Genomic DNA, 20,529 nt, shown 5'->3' with positions numbered 1-20,529 from the left:
GTTTAAAAAAATCTTTGACCTAGGTAAAACCTTAAACTGTAAAACTGCTAGCAGAAAACACAGGGAGACATCTTCGTGACATTTTATTTGGCAAAGAGTGCTTGTATATGATACCAAAAGCAGAGGCCACAAAACCAGCTGCATAAAACTTTGAAACTTCTGTACATCAAAGGACACAGTCAACAGAATGGAATGTCAACCTATGGAATGGGAGAAAATAAAATATCTTGAATATATAAACTCCCTCCTACAACTCAACAACAGCAACAAAACCAATTTAAAAATGGGCAGGAGTTCTCTGTGGCCTAGTGATTAAGAACACAGCATTGTCACTGCTGTGGCTCAGGTTTGATCCCTGGTCTGCAAACTTCCATATGCCACATGCACAGCCAAAATAATATATGGGCAGAGGGCTTAAATAGACATTTCTCAAAAAATGATATACTCATTGCCAACAAGCATATGAATAGAAGCTCAACATCACAAATACTTAGGGAAATGCCAATCAAAACCACAATGAAATATCATCTATCTTATTGCCATCAGGATGGCTAATATTAAAAATATATATATATATATTAATGTTGACAAGGATGAAGAGAAATTAGAACACTTGTGCACTGTTGATGGGAATGTAAAAGGGTGTATCCTCTATGGAAAACAGTATGGCCACTCCTCAAATAATTGAAATAGAACTGCAGCAAATCCAGCAATCACACTCATGGGTATATATCCAAAAGAATTGAAAGCAGGATCTCAAAGAGATATTTGCATATCCATGTTCATGGCAGCACTATTCACAATAGCCAAGAAGAGAAATCAGCTCAAATGTCCATTGATAGATGAAAAGATAAACAAAATGTGGTATATATACAGTGGAATCTTATTCAGCCTTAAAAAGGAAGATGAACTTCATTCATGTTATAGCATGTGAATGAAGTGAAAAGACAATATAATAAGTGAAATAAGCCAGTCACAAAAAGAGAAATATTATATGATTCTACTCAGATGAAGTATCTGAGTAGTTAAACTCTTAGAAAAATCTCTAAGCCAAGTGGCTAGGGGGAGAGGGAAAATAAGGAGTCACTTAATGGGTATAGCTTCAATTTTGCACCTTGAAAACATTCTGGAGATCTGTTGCACAACAATGTGAATATACTTAACACTATACTAAACTGTACAATTAAAAACAGTTATGGAGCTCCCGTCATGGCGCAGTGGTTAACGAATCCGACTAGGAACCATGAGGTTGCGGGTTCGGTCCCTGCCCTGGCTCAGTGGGTTAACAATCCGGCGTTGCCGTGAGCTGTGGTGTAGGTTGCAGACGCGGCTCGGATCCCGCGTTGCTGTGGCTCTGGCGTAGGCCAGTGGCTGCGGCTCCGATTAGACCCTTAGCCTGGGAACCTCCATATGCCGCAGGAGCGGCCCAAAGAAATAGCAAAAAAAAATTAAAAAATTAAAAAATAAATAAAATATATATTACATATTTAAATATGTACATGCATAATATATATGATCTTTGACATACATCCTTTTTATTGTCATAAAATATACATAACAAAATTTACCATCTTAACCACTTTTAAGTGTACAGTTCAGTGGCATTAAATACAAACACATCGCTGTGCAACCATCACTACTATCTATCTCCAGATAATAGATAATCTCTAATGATGAAGGTGGTATCATAGAACTAAAATAGTCTAACAATATTACTAACTGCTGAGCATCTGATGATAATGCAGGACAGTTGAAATATTTCAAATATTCTATGTTTATCAACAACTTAAGTGCCTCTTTGAACTCATTAATTGCCTTTTATGTGTTAGCTGCTGCACTAGCTCATCCTCTGGGTTGGTGGCAAGATCACAGAGAAAGCAGAGCATCAGGCTGCCTAAATTGCTCCGAACTCTAACCCAGGGCTCCAAGAGAGAGGACTTTTCACGACCCTGAGTTCTTGATTTCTGGGGTTTCCTTCCAAGTAATTGTGCCAGTGAGACCACATAGGACCTACAGTAACTCCAGCCAAATCAGTGAGAGATGCAAGGCCAGCCAGACCCAAAAACAGGCCCTCAAGCTCATTGTTTGTCTGTGGTACATCCTCTCCCAAATTTCTCTCCAAATTTCGCTCCAGTTACACCCAATGTAGCTCCACTGCTCACTATTTTTTACCTCAATGGCAGTGTGTTTTTTTTTTTTTTCCTCATTGTAATATCATTAACTTTAGGAATGTAAAGTGTGATGTGAAGCTAGAGACTTTTAAAGTGAATGTGACCTTTAGCTTTACCTGGTTGGATTCTCACTAGGTTCTTGACCACCCACATTTTTGTGATCAAATAGTAACAGTTTCACAACCCTGCCTGTGTGATCTCTCCTGTTGTGTCTCTCTCCTACCAGCCCTAGATAACCTGTTCCTTAATTTACTAACCTAACTTTTTAAAATTTATACTACCTAATCTTGATGGCTTTCCCTCCTTATGCAATAATTTCACCTCTTAGCTCCCCTTATGAACAGTATTTCCAGCTTAACATAATGACCTAACGAAAATGCTAGACATAGAAAGAGAAAAAGATGGGTTCCTAGCCCTTAAGGAATTCCCAGTCTAAGAGCAGAGACAAATACATGAATAAGTAACTATAAAATAGTCTGATAAGGGAAGTAAGAGAATGCACAGCACAGAGGAAAGAGTGATTAACTCGGGCTCAGGGAGTAGGAAAGGAAATGAAGGCCTGGTGGCATGAACAGCGTGCCAGGTGCAGGAACTCCAATAGTTCAGTCCTGCTGAAGCAAGACATACAAGAAAAAGGAGGATGAATAAGTTCATTTGTATGCTTTTTTTAGATTCCACATATAAGTGATATCATATGATGTTTGTCTCTTCCTGTCTGACTAACTTCTGGAAATAGTCTAAAATAAGGTTGTGATGATGTCTGTACAACTATAATATAATGAAATTCATTAAATTATTTTAAAACTTAAAAAATTTTAATTAAAAAAAAAAAAAGAAAAAGGACAACGGTGAAAGCTAAATAAGTAGGCAGAGGCCAGACTATGAAGGTTCTTTTGTATCATGCTAAGCATTTTCTCTTTCTACAATAAACAGTGAGATCCATGAAAAGACTAAAGTTTTCTTCAAAATTTTGTAGGATTAGAAGTTCCTGTGGTGGCTCAGCAGAAACGAACCCTACTAGTATCCGTGAGGACTCGGGTCCAATCCTTGGCCTCACTCAGTGGGTTAAGGATCCAGCATTGCTGTGGTATAGGTTGCAGACTGCGGCTCGGATCTGGCATTGCTGTGGCTGTGTTGTAGGCTGGCAACTGCAGCTCTGCACCCCTAGCCTGGGAAATTCCATATGCCGTGGGTGAGGCCCTAAAAAGACCAAAAAAAAAAAAAAAAAAATGTAGGATATAGCTCTAAAAATAAATTTAGGCCGTGTTTCATTCCCTAATCTTAACAGCTTATTCTATTTTATATGTATTTTTTAGTTCCTTTGTTTGGAAATCAGGGTTGGTAGTTAAAATACTAAAAAAAAGTAAAACCAAATGAATCACAGAGTGATGGCCACACAACCAGGCAGAACTGGGTCCTTTTGAAATGAAATCCAGCTGTTTCTTCCAAAGCCAGGCCCATTCTCTTTGTTTTCATTCCCATTCATAATGATGAAACTGTATTGTGAATAGACTGGTTTAAATCCAAAAGAGGATGAAAATTTGAGTAAATGGATCCATTCTGGTTTATATAACCTTTCTCTGAGTGTCTTATTTTCATTTGAGAAGTTGGCATGAACCCACGTGAATGCACGTGGGAATTGGATGGATACTAATGTAAGTGGAAGTGAGGTTTCCTTTGACCCTTCTTCCTTGTCTGCTTTTAACCTCCTTCCTGTGCTCAGGCAGTTAGCAGCAGCTCTTTGCTGGATGCCACTGACAACGCTGACAAAAAGCCAACAGCCTGCCCTGCCCCTACCTGGAGTTAATTTCATACATTTAATGACTCAAGAAATAACCAAATTGCCGGTCTATTTCTAGATATTAATTCTTAGTTGTTTTCCGGATAATGAGAAATATTGTCATAGAAAATAATGGGGTTTTTTTTAATTAATACTACCAGAACGTTAAGAACATGTTCCCAAATAACACACCTTTTTCTTTTTACTAAAAACTACGGATTGTACTATTCTATAGTTTCTACAGAGTTGCCCTGCTTCAAAGGGATGGTTAAATTGCTTATCACTCTTGCCTTTAAATTTCCTCCACATTTGGAATTTTTACTTACTAAAAAAAAAAGAAGCCTTCTGGATACTTTTACTTTTTCAATTTTTTTTACTCAAGCATTTATATAAGTACCATAAGAAATCGAATTTTGAGTTTCCCAAAGAAACTTAAAACACAGTGTTTTTGAAGTGTAATTGTAAATAAAAGAACTTGACAATTCTTGCTTAACAGATAATATTTCTCCTATTTTTAATTTTTAGATTTGTATATCATTCTTAACAAATTATGCATTTCAGAAAGTAAAAATTAAAAAAAAGAAATTATGCATCTCATCTTACTCAGAATCATAAAAACGATTGACTCTTTAACCTAATACTGTTTCTCTTATTTATGTCTTCAATACCTATTAATGTAAATGTAGTCACTCAAATGAAATCCTAAAAAATAAAGCTGCCTTAATTGAAATATATATATGTATATATACTTCTACTTTAAGACATATTTGTAGTAATATATATTTACCAGTTCCTAATGTTACCTTTGCTTTTTTCTGAAAGTAATTTAGAAAATATATAATACATGTTAGTGTAACTCTATTTGAGATTAAATCATATGGATATGTTTCCTATTCATTAATATTATCACATGTAGATAGAAATAATGTACAATTCAACTTTGTGAATATGCAGACTTCTCTTTGCCTTTGATATTTCAGCTTCACCACATCCAGCAGTCATCAAGATAAATTCGATTCCGGATATAGTAACAAAAGTGGAAGACTACTATCTTAAAGGATATATTGTTGGGGCTATTCATCCTGTTATACAACCTATGGGGCAGCAAAAACACCTACCTGCAAGTTACCTGTACAGGGTGGTGCTATCACGCTTGAAATTAAGGTAAGCCTGCTGCTCAAGAAAAGTGTCATACTAAAAAGCTTTTGAAAGAGATGGTTTTCTTTGGCTAAAAGAAAATTAGAACAAAGTGATAGAGAATAAAGAACAATTAGAGGCTTTGGATTAAGGCACATTTTCCAACTGTTGAACCTGGATTGAGAGAAGGAAACTTGAATCTCCTTCCGTAAGACTCTTCATAGATTTTAGCTCCTTGCAAACATCCTGGATAAGGATGTCAGTGAACAAAGGAAAAGGCAAATAGACTCAAGAAGCTCCTGGGACCTCCTACAGCAACTTCAGCAGATGAGGGAGTAGCAATCAGCTACATCCTATTACTGGGCTAAAAGAGCTGCCTGGCCAAGTCCTCTTTCACTGAACCCTTTATTTATTTATTTATTTATTGCTTTTTAGGGCCACACCTGCGGCACATGGAAGATCCCAGGCTAGGGATAGAATCAAAGCTATAGCTGCTGGCCTATACCACAGTCACAGCAACGCCAGATCTGGGCCTCATCTGCAACCTACACCGCAGTTCATGGCAACGCCAGATCCTTAAACCCACTGAGGAGGCCAGGGATTGAACCTGCATCCTCATGGATCCTAGTTGGGTTCATTAACCACTGAGCCATGAAGGGAACTCCCATCACTGAGCACTTTTTGTTGTTTACTGTCCTATATGGTTTTATTAATAGTGGCACAGAAACTATCTCTACCTTCTAAATCTTTTACAGCAGAAAGTCCTACATGCCAAGTTCTCACAAACTGGATAGGTCTCTTATCAGTTTTGTCCTAAAAATAAGATGTAAAATCATCCATTTTAGGGTTTTTAAAACTTTTTAAAATAGCTGCTTTCGGAGTTCCTGTCGTGGCTCAGTGGTTAACAAATCCAACTAGGAACCATGAGGTTTCGTGTTCGATCCCTGGCCTTGCTCAGTGGGTTAAGGATCCGGCGTTGCCATGAGCTGTGATGTAGGTTGCAGACGTGGGTCGGATCCCGCGTTGCTGTGGCTCTGGCATGGGCTGGTGGCTACGGCTCCAATTAGACCCCTAGCCTGGGAATCTCCATATGCCGCGGGAGCGGCCCTAGAAAAGGCAAAAAGACAAAAAAAAAAAAAAAAAAAAAAAAAAAAAAAAAAAAAAAAAACAGCTGCTTTCCCGAATAATACTGCAAACATTTTTGCCAGCCTAGCTTATACGTTTGATAGTATTCGAAATATGGTTGCTCTTTCCAATGAAGAATGAAAAAACCAAACCAATGTTCTTGATTAAAAATTTTATACAACTCTTTGGCTATAGCAAAATCATCTCAAAGACCAGGGTAAAAAACTGTATTTTTTCTCTCTCTCTCTCTCTCTTTTTTTTTTTTTTTCTTGGCCGCACCCACGGCATGTGAAAGTTGCCAGGCCAGGGATCTGAGCCATAGCTGCAACCTACACCACAGCTGTGGCAACTCTGGATCCTTAACCCACTGTGCAGGGCTGGGGATGGAACCCGCTCTGCCTCAGAGACAATGCTGGATCCCTAACCTGTTGCACCACAGCGGGAATTCCAACTGTATTTTCTCTTTATAGCAATGGATTTTAACTATGAAAGGGCTAAAAAGAGAAGGAAAAATCAAGTAAGAGGAAAAGAGAAGACAGGAAAATTAGAAAAAGGGGAGAGCTTTTAAAAATCCCAGATGTGCTTTTTAGGGAGACTGTCTGACAGGGCAGGTACAAGCTTCTTCAGCTTTCACTGTGACATGGAGCCTCATCACGTATTTACTAGTGAAAATATCTATTTGCTAATTCAAGCATTACTAAGTAGATATGCCATTTATCATGCACTAGCAATACTTATGTCCTAATTACAAATATTATAAACCATGTATAAATTATTTTTTCTTTTAGCACTGCTTCAGATAGATTTAGCAGTGCCCTGCCGAGACTAAGAATAAGCAAGGGTGACGATCATAAAAGAAGAAAAAAGGAAAAGGACAATATCTGTCCCCACTTAATTGGATTTTAACTTGTGCTTTTGTACAGTAATGAGGTATAACAATGATCTAAAATAATTTCTCATCAAACAGGCATGAAGCTTTTCTTCCATATTAAATTAGAAATTAAATTAATGAAGGTTTTGGAATTCCCTGGTGGCTTATTGGGTTAAGGACCAGGTATTGTCACTGCTGTGGCTTGGGTTCCATCCATGGCATGGGTTCCATCCCTGGCCCAGGAACTTTCACATGCTGTGGATATAGTCAAGAAAAAATTAATAGAGATTTTAATTACAAAAATCTGAATTAATAGAAGTTATTGTGTTTTTCCTATATTTTTACACAAGATAATCATTACGGTTAAAATAACAAAGAAAAGGGATTGTCTTGACCTTATTTGTGAGTTGCTCACTCATTTTCACATGAGCATATTAGCTGAAAATCAGCAATCTGCCTCCAACCATAAACATATTCTCTGTTACAGCACGAAGCATTCAACAGCTCCCAGTGGACAAAGACGCCCAAGGCTTGTGATTGAGGAATGTCCTTTAACTTATGAGACACAAACAAATGACTCAGCAAAAGAACTGATAGAAAAGGTACTAAAAGTATACATTTTCTCATAGGATATTGAGAAATATTTGGTATTACTTCGTCAATTTCCTTTCTCATTTTAAAAAGAACAGGAAAATGATAAGTGACTTATTCTACCACAATTTAAAACATATTGAATGGAAGCAGAATATAAATATATGTATGCCTGAGTCACTTTGCTGTATAGCAGAAATTGGCACAACATTGTAAATCAACTATACTTTAATTTTTTAAAAAAAGAAAGAAAAAAGAAAAGAAATAAAAATAAAAAAATATTGAAGCCCATATACCAAATTATATAGTTAAAAACAGAAACACAGGCCAGTGAAATAGAATGGAAATGCCACAGATAAATTTATACACATATAGGAAGTTTCATAACAAATCTAATTAAAATGGAGGAACAACCATTACTTAAGAAGTGCTGCTGGGAAAATGGGCAATAGTTCTGTAGAAAATAGAGTCCGCATGTTTCACAGGAAAAGGTAACTTTTTCAAGTGTAAAAAAATCAAAAAGAAAAAGAGTGGGAGTTCCTGTCATGGCGCAGCGGTTAATGAACCCAACTGGCATCCATGGGGACAAGGGTTTGATCCCTGGCCTCGCTCAGTGGGTTAAGGATCCGGCGTTGCGGTGAGCTGTGGTGTAGGTCTCAGACACAGCTCAGATCCCACATTGCTGTGGCTCTGACGTAGGCCAGCGGCTACAGCTCCGATTGGACCCCTAGCCTGGGAACCTGCAAATGCTTTGGGTTCAGCCCTAAAGAGACAAAAAAGAAAGAAAGAAAGAAAAAAGAGTGGACATGATTAATTCTAAAAAGATTGAGAATTTGAGTTTGAGTATATAAATATTACACTAGGAAATAAAAGACTCGGAGCAAATTCCCTGATGGCCTTGAAGTTAAGGCATTGTCACTGCTATGGCTCAGGTTCAATCCCTGGCCCGGGAGAACTTTCATATGCTACAAGTACAGTCAGAAAAAAAAAATTGGGAGTTCCCGTTGTGGCGCAGTGGTTAACGAATCCGACTAGGAACCATGAGGTTGCGGGTTCGGTCCCTGCCCTTGCTCAGTGGGTTAACGATCCGGCGTTGCCGTGAGCTGTGGTGTAGGTTGCAGACGCGGCTCGGATCCCGCGTTGCTGTGGCTCTGGCGTAGGCTGGCGGCTACAGCTCCGATTAGACCCCTAGCCTGGGAACCTCCATATGCCGCAGAAGCGGCCCAAAGAAATAGCAAAAAGACAAAAAAAAAAAAAAAAAAAAAAAGAAAAAAAAAATTGAACACTATATGTATATCAATTAAAGCCAAGGGAAAAAAATTTACATTCTTAAGTATTCTAAATTGACAGGATTTTATGGTGAAAGTGTTTTTTGGCCACACCCACGAATTACAGCCATTCCCAGGCCAGGAATTGAACCCTTATCACTGCAGTGTTCCAAGCCACAACAGTGCCAGTGCCAGATCCTTAACCTGCTGCACCACCAGGGAACTCCAAAAGCTGGGTTTTTTTTTGTTTTTTTTTAATCTTTGGTTTGTTGTTGTTGTTGTTTGGGGGTTTTATTTGTTTTCTTTCTGGTTGGTTTTTTTGGGGGTTTTTTTGTTTTTGTTTTTGTTTTGCTTTTTAGGGCCACACCCATGGCATATGGAGGTTCCCAGACTAGGGGTCGAATTGGAGCTGTAGCCGCTGGCCTACACCATAGCCAAAGCATTGTGGGATCCAAAAGCAACCTACACCACAGCTCATGGCAATGGTGGATACTTAACCCACTGATGGAGGCCAGGGATCAAACCCACATCCTCATGGATACTAACTGGATTCGTTTCCACTGAGCCACAACAAGAACTCCCTTATCTTTGGTTTTGGTTTTGATTTTGGTTTTGTTTTGTTTTTTTGACTGTGCTCCTGGTATGTGGAAGTTCTCAGTCCAGGGATCAAACCTGTGCCACAGCAGCAACCCAAACCACTGCAGTGACAGTGCTGGATGCTTAATCCACTGTACCACAAGGGAACTCCTTTTTTTAAAAAAGTTTGAGTTACATTGACATATGTGTAAGGTTTACTTTTATTTATTTACTTATTTATTTATTCTTTTTGACCATACCTTCAACATGTGGAAGTTCCCAGGCCAGGGACTGAACCTGCATCACAGCAGGACCCAAGCCACTGCAGTGACAACACTGGATCCTTAACCCACTGTGCCACAAGAGAACTCTTTTATTCAAGTGAGTACAGCCAAAAATCTAAGGCACTTCCTTTCAAATAAGCAACTGTGAAATTTGTTCACTGTTTCTATTGTCGTTCCCAAGCTTTAAATGACCGTGTGTAAGATTACCTATGGTCTGTGTATAGCCAGTTATAGCTGCTAATGATATTTTCTATTTAGATATAAAGTCACCATTCAATAAGATTTTTTAAGAACAGTCTTCGAAACTAGATTTTTATAAACAAGGTACACATACTGTTTACTACTACTATTCTGGGGGAAAAAAATTATTTCTGGGAATAAATCCACTTCAGAAACAAAAATGTAACTACTAATTTAGTCTTGCTAGATCAGCGTCAGAGCCCTTGTTTTTCATTTGACTTCCTGGACACAGTTAAAGGTCTATTTAAACAGGAAAGTACTGTTATTTCAGCAATTAGAGTAATGGTGTTATTTCATAAAGAGAAAGCTTCAGGAAACATAGCATGTGATATTTGACCACTGCCCCGTGTATGAACAAGAGCAATAGATGAGTGCCAAATAATATTTTTGAACTGACTGCCTTATATAAAGGGTTGATTGCTAAACAGCTAGATTTTAAGTCATTTTAACATTATGTCAATGTTTGCTCTTTTTTAAAATTAGGTTTACAAGTGAGTGTTTATCCCAGGATTTTTAAATAAAAATAGCATTAAAATATCAATCCTGGAGTTCCTGCTGTGACACAAAGGGATTGGCAGCATCTTTGCAGCACTGCTGCAGGTTCGATCCCCAGCCCAGCACAGGGGGTTGAAGAGTCCAAGTTGCTGTAACTGCAGTGTAGTTCACAACTGTGGCACGTATCTGTTCCCTGGCCTGGATATTCCATATGCCATGGGTCGGGGGTGGGGGGAAGTAAAAAAGGAAAAAACGTATATATTTATGTGTGTGTGTGTGCATGCGCGCATCAATCTTCCAGCGTTCCCTTGTGGCCTAGCAATCAAAGATTCAGCATTTTCACTGCTGTGGCTCAGGTTCAATTTCTGGCCTGGGAACTTTTGCATGCCGAGGACGTGGCAAAAAAAAAATCAATCTTCCAACTTAAAAAATGGAAAAGGCAGTAATACTCTATAGGTAAAACCTTTTCTAAAGAGAAATCCTTCTGCATTTTTTCACCCAAATCAACAAATAAGACCTGAGAAAGTACTGACAATAAATTTACCGGTGTCTACCTGACTCCTTACCACCTCCTTCTGTTCTCCCAGGACACCTGATATAAAGGACCATTTATGGTTATTTTTGAAGCCTCTTGCAGTGTCACAATCTCAATATTTTAATATATGGGAATAAGTAATATTATGTCAGCAGTGTTTGTCCTGGCTCCATACACCACACCCTCTGTCCTTCTCAGAAATCTCCTCATTCATCATCAGCTGGACAGTCACCCCCACTGATTAGACATTGCTGTCTGGTTTTGCCCTGCTTCTTTCTGGCCTCTTTCATTCCATTTTATTTCTGACTGTAGATGTTGGCACTTGCAACCTCCATCATAACTCTTTCTTCCCCTCCCAGGTAACATTTAAAACATTTAATTTAAATGTTTAAAACAGTGACCATATAAAAGACGTTGCTATTTCTTCATTTTAACTTATTTAACAAGTACTTATAGAGCACCTATAGGTACAAAACATTGCAATACAAAAATAAATAAGACCCAGTGCCTGCCCTCTAAAGACTTGTCGGTTTAACACAGGAGAGAGACGTGGACACAAAAAGAACAAAGAAATGATGCAAAAGCAGAGAAAAAGTGCTGGGTGTGAAAATAACCACTCTTAAGGTCTCAAATGGTTTCGTTGTTTTATGTCATGTGCTTCTGAATCCTGTTCTTAAACGAATAGGACTGAATCTAATCATGTGTATTTGGCCGAGAAAGGAGAAAAATAGCATCAAGATATAAGCAGATTAGAAAGCTTCTTAAGAGTGGTAGTATGGATTGGGTTTATGCATTATAGTACACGTATCTCAAGAATTAGCCTTTTCACATTTTTCTTTATCCACATCAAGCAAACAAGACTGTATATTTTTTGCTTTTAAATTAATGTCTCTTGGAGTTCCCTTCGTGGCTCAGCAGTTAAGAAACCTGACTAGGATCCATGAGGACGATCCCTGGCCTCGCTCAGTGGGTTAAGGATCTGGCAATGCCATAAGCTGTGATGTAGGCTGCAGACTCGGCTTGGATCTCGAGTTGCTATGGCTGTGGTGTAGGCTGGCAGTTGTAGCTTCGATTCCACTCCTAGCCTGGGAGCTTCCATATGCCACAGGTGCAGCACTAAAGAGCAGAAAATAGTAACAATAATAAAAATAAATTAATGTCTCTTAATTGGCACAACATTGTAAATCAACTATAATTTTAAGAATCACAAATTAAAGTCTCTTCTTTCTTATTAAGATGTATATGATAATGTTATTTTTGAAGATTTCGTGGAATAGTTTTAAATTTTGCTTCCATTGTTAGCAGAGCTGCAAAAAATCATGCTATAAAATTACTACTTCTTCCCAGATAACCTTTTGGAGAAAATATGATTCATGTTTTCACAATTTTAAAGTGTATTTGTTTTGTTTTTTGTTTTTTTTTTTAAGGTCACATCCACGGCATATGGAGGTTCCCAGGCTAGGGGTTGAAATGGAGCTATAGCTGATGGCCTGTGCCACAGCTACAGTGATGCCAGATCTGAGCTCCATCTTCGACCTACGCCACGGCTCATGTCATCGCCAGATCCTTAACTCACTGAGTGAAGCCAAGGATCAAACCCACAACCTCATGGTTCCTAGTCAGATTCGTTTCCGCTGCACCACTCGGGGAACACCCTAAAACGTATTAGTCCCATTTGAAGAAATCACGATAAAAGTGTGATGTGGTCTTAGGAGTGGTGCTATATTAGAGGTTATTTCCTTAATTACTGATCAATTTACTCCTTCTCTAATGGATTTCCTTAATAAGCCTCAAGGTTATTGATAAAGAAATCAATGCAAATGAAGTTTTATATTTTGTTCTATCATCTTTTTTTAAACTTCAGATTAATATAGCCGCTAAAAAAGGAATGAAATTTGTTGGATTCATATCACAGCATTGTCCACCCCTTAAATTCTGCAATGGAACCAACCATGATGGAGATATAGAATCAGCACTTCATGTGAGACACAGTTCAGAGGAAAACTGCAAAAGCTGGAATGAAGGCACATTCAGTGGGCAGTCATCTGAAAGTGGAATTGAAGAAGAACTGCATCATGAAAGTGGACAGTGTCAAATGGAACTAGACGGCAGCCCCAGTTTCTCTAAATCAAGAAAGGAAGAAGGTAATAGACAAGATGGTAGAAATAGAATGTATATTTGTTTAAATTTAGCCAAATTAAGTTTTCAAGTGCAGCTTTTATTTTTTACAAATATGAGGCAAAGTAAATCTCTAAAGATTATAAAGACTGAATAAACGAATATAACCTTGTCTTGATTTTTTTTTTTAATTGTTACAGCTGGAAATAAGTTAAGGCAGTTTTTCACCCCAGTTGTCCCTGACCTAGTCATACAATGCCATCCACATAACGAAACTTTGTGTTGAAAATTGGTTTCCATTTAGTCATACACCAACTCCTCTGTAAAACTGTGGATGATTCTGTAAAGAAAACTCTTCTAAGAGTTTGCTTCATGATGCAGCGGAAACAGATCCCGCATCTGAGGATGCAGGTTTGATACCTGGCCTTGCTCATGAGAATTCCGCATTGCTGTGAACTGTGGTGTAGGTCACAGACACAGCTCAGATCCCACATTGCTGTGGCTGTGGGATAGGCCAGCAATTGTAGCTCTGATTCAGCCCCTAGCCTGGGAACTTGCATATGCGGCTGGTGTGGCCCTAAAAAGCAAAGAAAAAAAAAAAAAAAACGGTGTGTGAGAATTTTAGTTTTGGCCTTTCCTATTTCGTGGATGGTTTTCACCTTTGAAGTTAATTGGCTTTGTTTGATCATTAATTAGAATATGAAAATGCACGTCATGATGAAACAATTAATATAACAAAAGTGCCTGCATCCTTAAATAACTTTCAACAATAGTTTTATTCTTCTTTGCCAACTAGCAAGTCTTCCCAAGAAATTGAGGGTATGTTTTCATGATTTTTGGACTAAGTTTCCTGATACCTTTATGGGCATGCTTTTAAAAGCACTAATAGAGAAAATCAAAGACAATGTACACCTTAGAGTTGAGAGTCTGGAATCAGACTGCCTCAGTATCTTTATAGAAAGGGAGGGTGTTGTGAGAAGTAGACACAAGATGTCTATGAAGTGTCTAGCCAGTGCCTAGCACAGAATAGGCTGTATTAAGATAGCTACTGTCAACTGATCAGTGTTGGTGCCAAGGCCACACACACTGGTGGCTTTGGCTTCCTGGGTCTTGGTGAGATTGCTCAATATTCACATGGACCCATTGGACCATAGTCGGCACAAACTCCTTAAGAAAGAACCCAGAGCATTCCCCAGTTCATCATCTCACCACCTCACAATCACCAGCACCTTCCTTTTTTTTTTTTTTTAATAGTTCCCTAACTAACAACCACCCTGATTTTCCTGCAGTGCAGCATAAAAAACTCTCCAAAGAGTTTTTGGAGCTGTGCACAGAGAGCTATGCACTATATTCCACTCCTTGCTACCTTTAAATTCCTGCTTGTTCGTATCCTGACTTTCACTAGATCAGGTGTTTATTCCTTAAGTTCCAAATCCAATATGCTAGCTCACTGAATCCTCAGTTTTTAGATTCTGCTCTCTGTTTAGGTTATTTTAAAATCCTATACTTTTGAAGTTCTCTTATGGCACAGTGGTTTAAGGATCCAATGTTGTCACTGCAGCAGCTTGATATAGCAGCTTGATGTGGGATCTCAGTTCCCAGACCAGGGATCAGACCCTGGCCGCAGCCGTGAAAGCACTGAGTCCTAACCACTAGGCCGCCAGATAACTTCCAAAATCTGTTTGTATTAATAACACTTCAAAAGCATAATGGTAAACAAGAAATCAACTTACAGATCGATATATATATATAAAATACCATTTTTTTGGACATTCCTGGGCCTGGGATTGAACCTGAGCCACAGCAGTGACAATGCCAAATCCTTAACTGCTAGACCACCAGGGAACTCCAATACGGTTTTTAATTTTTTTTTTTTTTTTTTTTTTTTTTTTGCTTTTTGGGGCCAAACCCTCAGCATATGGAATTTCCCAGGGTGAGGGTCGAAGTGGAGCTGCAGCTGGCAGCCCACACCACAGCCACGGCAACACCATATCCAAGCCATATCTGTGACCTACACCACAGCTCACAGCAACGCTGGATCCTTAACCCCCTGAGCGAGACCAGGAATCGAACCCGAGTCCTCATGAATACTATTTGGGTTCATTACCACTGAGCCACAACAGGAACTCCCCACTTTTTAAAAAAGTTTTTAAAACTGCAAAACATCATTTACGGGTATAGAAATATGTATTAAAAGAATAAAAAAGGAGTTCCCACTGTGGCACAGTGGGATAAGAATCTAACTGCAGAGGCTTGGGTCACTGCAGAGGTGCAGGTTTGATTCCCAGCCCAGGACAATGGGTTAAAAGATCTGGCATTGCCAGAACTGCAGCATAGGTCACGGCTATGGCTCAGATTCAATCCCTGACCCAGGAACTTCCATATGCCGTGTGTGCAGTCATTAAAAATAAATAAATAAATAAAAGAAAAGAACTTACCAAATTCGCAGACGTTATTTCTGGAGAATAGAATTAGGGGAGATACATTGTAAGCTTCAACTCCTTCCATTTCTCATTTCCTAAAAAAAAATCAGAAGCAAACATAGCCCAATGTTAACAGAGCTGAGTGTGGGTAATTTTATTATTCTCTATGCTTGCCTGTATGCTTGACATTGCTCATGATTAACTTAAAAATTTATTTTGGGAATCTTTTAAAATTATATTTTTCCCCATTTTTTCTTCCTTCTGAATGCCTATCCTCAGATAACAAGTTGTATACAGTCTTCAATGTTTTTGATGATGAATCTACCTGCTGGACCTATCAGGAAGGCATCCTGTCAATGAAAGTAACAAGAAAAGGCTCGGTTGTTAGTACACTTGATGCCGATTGGCTGGAGTTAACTACATTTTATTATAAACAAGGCTTATCTTTAATTGATTCTTTTGTATGCTGGGAAACATCTAAAGGTAAGTTTTATATTATGATATATTAATATCTAAAGAATTTGACTTTGTGTCAAAGTTGTGGAAATGTTTTTGCCTCTAAAGTTTGTGGCTAAAAGGACAGAAATAGGAGCTCCCTGGTGGTTCAGTGGGTTAAGCATCTGGCATTGTTGCTGCTGTGGCTCAGGTTCAGTCCCTGGCCTGGGACCTACTACATGCTGTGAGTGTGACCAAAAAAAAAAGGGACAAAAATTATTCCTAAGAAAATATATTCCATGGAGTTTCCGTCGTGGCGCAGTGGTTAACGAATCCGACTAGGAACCATGAGGTTGCAGGTTCGATCCCTGGCCTTGCTCAGTGGGTTAACGATCCGGCGTTGCAGTGAGCTGTGGTGTAGGTTGCAGACGCGGCTCGGATCCTGCGTTGCTGTGGCTCTGGCGTAGGCCAGTGGCTACAGCTCCGATTCAACCCCTAGCCTGGGAACCTCCATATACCGCAGGAGCAGCCCAAAGAAATAGCAAAAAGACAAAAAAAAAAAAAATATATATATATATATATATATATTCCAATTATTACCCAGCTTTAATTTAAAAACTTAACCATCCCGTGTGGTAGAATTATAATGTGCTGTTTACGGTTGAGTGTAACTATCAGGAATAGACAAACCACTATGTGATCAACTAGTAGGATTTCCCAAATAAGAGGTACCACAACAGTCCAGTTAGGATGCTTATGATGGCATTTGACAGTTTCTATCCAAATTTTTTACACTAGCACGGTTTTGGACAATACCAACCATGTATTCCAGTCTAAATCTAATTCTTCCTAAAATTTGTATAGAAAAATAAATTTTAGGAGTTCCCTCATTAGGGATCCAGTGTGGTCACTGCTCTGTCTCTAATTGCTACTGTGGTAGGAGTTCAATCCCCGGCCTAGGAACTTCTGTGTGCCTCAGGCACAGCCAAAAAAAAAAAAAGATATTGACCTATATTATTTATGCCTTCCCCTTATCTTTCATTTTCCTCTAGCCTTCTTTCAGTTACAATGGGATATGAAATCATTTGTCTACCACGAAAACAAACAAAACCTTCCAAAAATTATTTCTAAAAAAAAAGAAAAACAGATAGTAAGGAGATTGAAAAACTGCATTAAGAAGGATGGAAGTGATGAAAATTAGGATAGTTAGGGACCATGACTCAATGAGGTTAGAGGAAGAAATGGAATAGCAAATAAGATGAGATTGCAATAAGCCTTATTATCAGTAAATCAGTCTAGCGATATTTTAACTGATACAGCTAAAGATTTTTGGTGATTATTTTAAAGTATTGAGTCATGTTCCAACAGGTCCCTTTAACTAGCTTATTGGAACACCAAGAAATACAGCACCTTGGAGTTCCTGTCATGGCTCAGTGGTAACGAACTGAGTACCCATGTAGCCTAGTATCCCTGAGGATATGGGTTCTATCGCTGGGTTAAGGATCCAGCATTGCCATGAGCTGTAGTGTAGGTCACAGTCGTGGCTCAGATCTGGTGTTTCTGTGGCTGTGGTTGGGCCAGCAGCTGCAGCTCCACTTTGACCCCTACCTGGGAACTTCCATATGCCACATGTGTGGCCCTAAAAAGACAAAAAAAGAAAGAAAGAAAGACAAAAGGAAGGATGGAAGGAAGGAAGGAGGGAGGGAGAGAGGGAAAGAAAGAAAGAAAGAAAGAAAGAAAGAAAGAAAGAAAGAAAGAAAGAAAGAAAGAAAGAAAGAAAGAAAGAAAGAAAGAAAGACAGCATCTTGCATAGTTCTTGGCATTGAGCAAGTCTTCAATAAATATTTATTAGTATTTTGGGTTATCAGAAGCTTCTTCCAAGTTATCTTTTATGGAAACAGCCAGACCCGACATGAAGATCATGAACTTTAGGATCAGACAGGCCAGAGTTTAAATCCTTTGTCCTCTACTTTGACACTGTAAACCAGCTATAATGGAAAAAAACAAAAATCATTAAATTTAAAAAAAAATCCTTTGTCCTCTTCTTTGAGATGTGTGACCTGGGGAAGTCAGTTGAGCTCCCTGAGCCTCAGTTTCCCAAAAGGGGGATAAAAACACTCCTAGTGGAGTTCCTGTAGTGGCTCAGCAGAAACAAATCCAACTAGTATCAATGAGGTTTCAGGTTTGATCCCTGGCCTCGCTTAGTGGGTTAAGGATCCAGCGTTGCTGTGAGCTGTGGTGTAGGTCACAGATAGGGCTTGTATCCCACATTGCTGTGGCTGTGGTGTGGGCTGCCAGCTGCAGCTCTGATTCAACCCCTAGCCTGGGAACAAGCAAAAACAAACAAACAAACAAAAACACTCCCACTAATTGTTGTGAGAATTTAATAAAATACAGTGTGTAAAAGGGATTCCACAGTGCCTCACCCATGGTCAGAGTTCATTTTCTGGGGCTGGATTTCTCTCCTGCCACTTGCTAGTGCAGTGCTTTTAGTAGGAATCACCTATCCGGAGGCCAGTTTATGCTTCATATTTCTCTCTATATATCTCTCTCTTTCTCTTCCCTCCAAAGAGTCTAAATTGGAGCCATTTCAATTTTGGATTGTGACTAACTGTTGAAGGAAAGACCAAAAAAAAAAAAAAAAAAATACTCCTTTCACAATGTCTTTCAGGCATCCCCTGCCTTGGGCCTTGCCTGATGAAAATAAAATTAGCCACAGCAGTTGCCAGCCAGAGGCTCTGTAGGGCTTTTGTTCTTCAGCCTCAGAGGCTATTTAGAGCCTGGGGAGAATGGCTGCCTCTCAGCAGCTCTGGAATGTCTCATTAGACAGTTTGCCTTGCAGACCATGCCAAGCCCTAACGAGCCACCACCGCAGTCTGTAGGGTCTGGCAATCGGGTGTGTCACTCGGGACTTTCCTGGGAGTGCACAGGGAAGCTGCTGAGGGGAAATTGTGACCAATGCCTGTGTCACTGTGAGAAGCAAGTCAGAGGAAGCAGGGCTGAACTGGTGGCTTTATTCTGGGATATCTGATGCCTGGCATCCAAAGCACATAGGGGACAATGCATATTCTGTTTTGTCTTGTTTCCATCCTCTTCCAAAATATTGTCAGACGTCAGCCCACCAGGAGGAATAGAGGTGCAAAACCCGACATTGCCCAGAAATGAAAATGTCATTCCACAAATCTCACCCTATAAATCTCATTTTATAAAATTCTCCAGAAACAGAGAGAAAGGGGGGAAAAAATGAAAAATTTGTCTCCTTCAGGAAAGCCAGGGTGGAAAAATCGTAAGATCTGTGAAGTTCCTCTTCAGCGTCCTTTTCCATCCACTTTCAAAGCCTGTTCTGCTTTGGAAAGTCCCATAGGCAGAGGGACCCTCTTGATGTTCTTGCAGCCTGGGGGTTCGCACCCTTTTCGTGACCTTCTACAGCTTTGCTGGGCCTTCTCCAAACTGGTCTGAAGCAGGATTCACCGCACGCTTACAAAAACCTCCAAGTGGACCTAGGGGAGCCTACAAGAGGCTTACCCACTTGAGCCAACAGAGACAAATCACTTTATGTGTAGAGACCCAGCGGGCAGCTGACATGGATGAGACGGGCAACTTTGCCAGCTAGTACAACACACGCACACACACACAGATATACACACACACAGAACCCTCATGGTTCTCACACTTCACTAGCCTACCAATGCCTTCACCATCCTCAGGGCATAGCTTTTCCCACCTTTAGTGTACCCACATCCGAAGGCTACATTTTAATTTTTTTATGAATTCTTTTCTGCCTTCACTTGATATTCCTTTCAATCTCTTCACCGCTATGAAAATGCTTGTGTGGAGTTGGCAGGGGGGATGTATCCGAACAGGAGTAGGGTGGAACAATGACCCAGAAACATGGATTTATTCATTTCACAGATAGGTATATGCCAAGCCCTAGGCCAGGCACGGGGTTTACACTGAGACTGGGAGGCTAGAGAGGAGCTGGGATATTATGATGGGAGGAACAGGGAAGGGCCTGCTTAGAGGGCTGGGGCTGGTCGGGAGGTCCTCCTAACAGGGTAGCAGCCACACTGAGACTGCAAGGCTGGAAAGGCGCTGCTATTCCAGGGCCAGAGGAAATGCCCCCAGACATACAAAACCCCAGGGCGGGAAAGAGCCACTGGGAAAGGGTCTGTGTCGCTGGGGCAGGGTATATAAGAGAATGGCTCCAGACAAGGTGGAGGAGTGAGCAGCAGCCACGCTGAGCCAATCTTACAGTATAAATAAGGCAACAGGAGCTAAGACATATTTGTATTCCATGCCGGCTTTGTTCCAAGCACTTTCCATGTATTAACTCATTTAATCCCTGCAGTAACCCCAGGAAATAGGGATGACTATTCCCCTTTTACAGATAGGGAAACTGAGGCACAGAGGTTTTACATAATGTGCTCATGTTCATGCAACTAGATGAGGTGAGAGGGAGGTGGTGTGCGTGTGCTTAAGC

The 20,529-nt window shown here is 39.7% G+C and overlaps 1 protein-coding gene and 1 long non-coding RNA gene across 3 annotated transcripts in view; one reads left to right on the top strand and one right to left on the bottom strand.

Moving 5' to 3' along the window:
- The window catches only part of RFTN2 (raftlin family member 2), a 67,088-nt gene that overhangs the window by 12,990 nt on the left and 33,569 nt on the right, over nt 1–20,529 (top strand). The window contains exons 2-5 of the mRNA XM_021075725.1: nt 4,932–5,115; nt 7,572–7,686; nt 12,938–13,217; nt 15,894–16,097. Of these exons, the coding sequence (XP_020931384.1) occupies nt 4,932–5,115; nt 7,572–7,686; nt 12,938–13,217; nt 15,894–16,097 (783 nt within the window). The remainder of the gene's footprint in view (nt 1–4,931; nt 5,116–7,571; nt 7,687–12,937; nt 13,218–15,893; nt 16,098–20,529) is intronic.
- LOC110257079 overlaps nt 1–20,529 on the bottom strand; it is a 51,451-nt gene that overhangs the window by 7,499 nt on the left and 23,423 nt on the right. The window contains exons 2-3 of one of the 2 annotated variants that reach the window (XR_002339299.1): nt 15,630–15,709; nt 71–200 (exon numbers count right to left, since the gene is read on the bottom strand). This is a non-coding gene — a long non-coding RNA (uncharacterized LOC110257079). Of the gene's footprint in view, nt 1–70; nt 201–15,629; nt 15,710–20,529 lie in introns of those variants that run through there. The other variant, XR_002339300.1, reaches the window with a different exon arrangement.

The sequence above is a fragment of the Sus scrofa genome, chromosome 15, assembly GCF_000003025.6.
Source record: "Sus scrofa isolate TJ Tabasco breed Duroc chromosome 15, Sscrofa11.1, whole genome shotgun sequence".
NCBI lineage: Eukaryota > Metazoa > Chordata > Mammalia > Artiodactyla > Suidae > Sus > Sus scrofa.
This window is presented reverse-complemented; position numbering and strand designations above follow the sequence as displayed.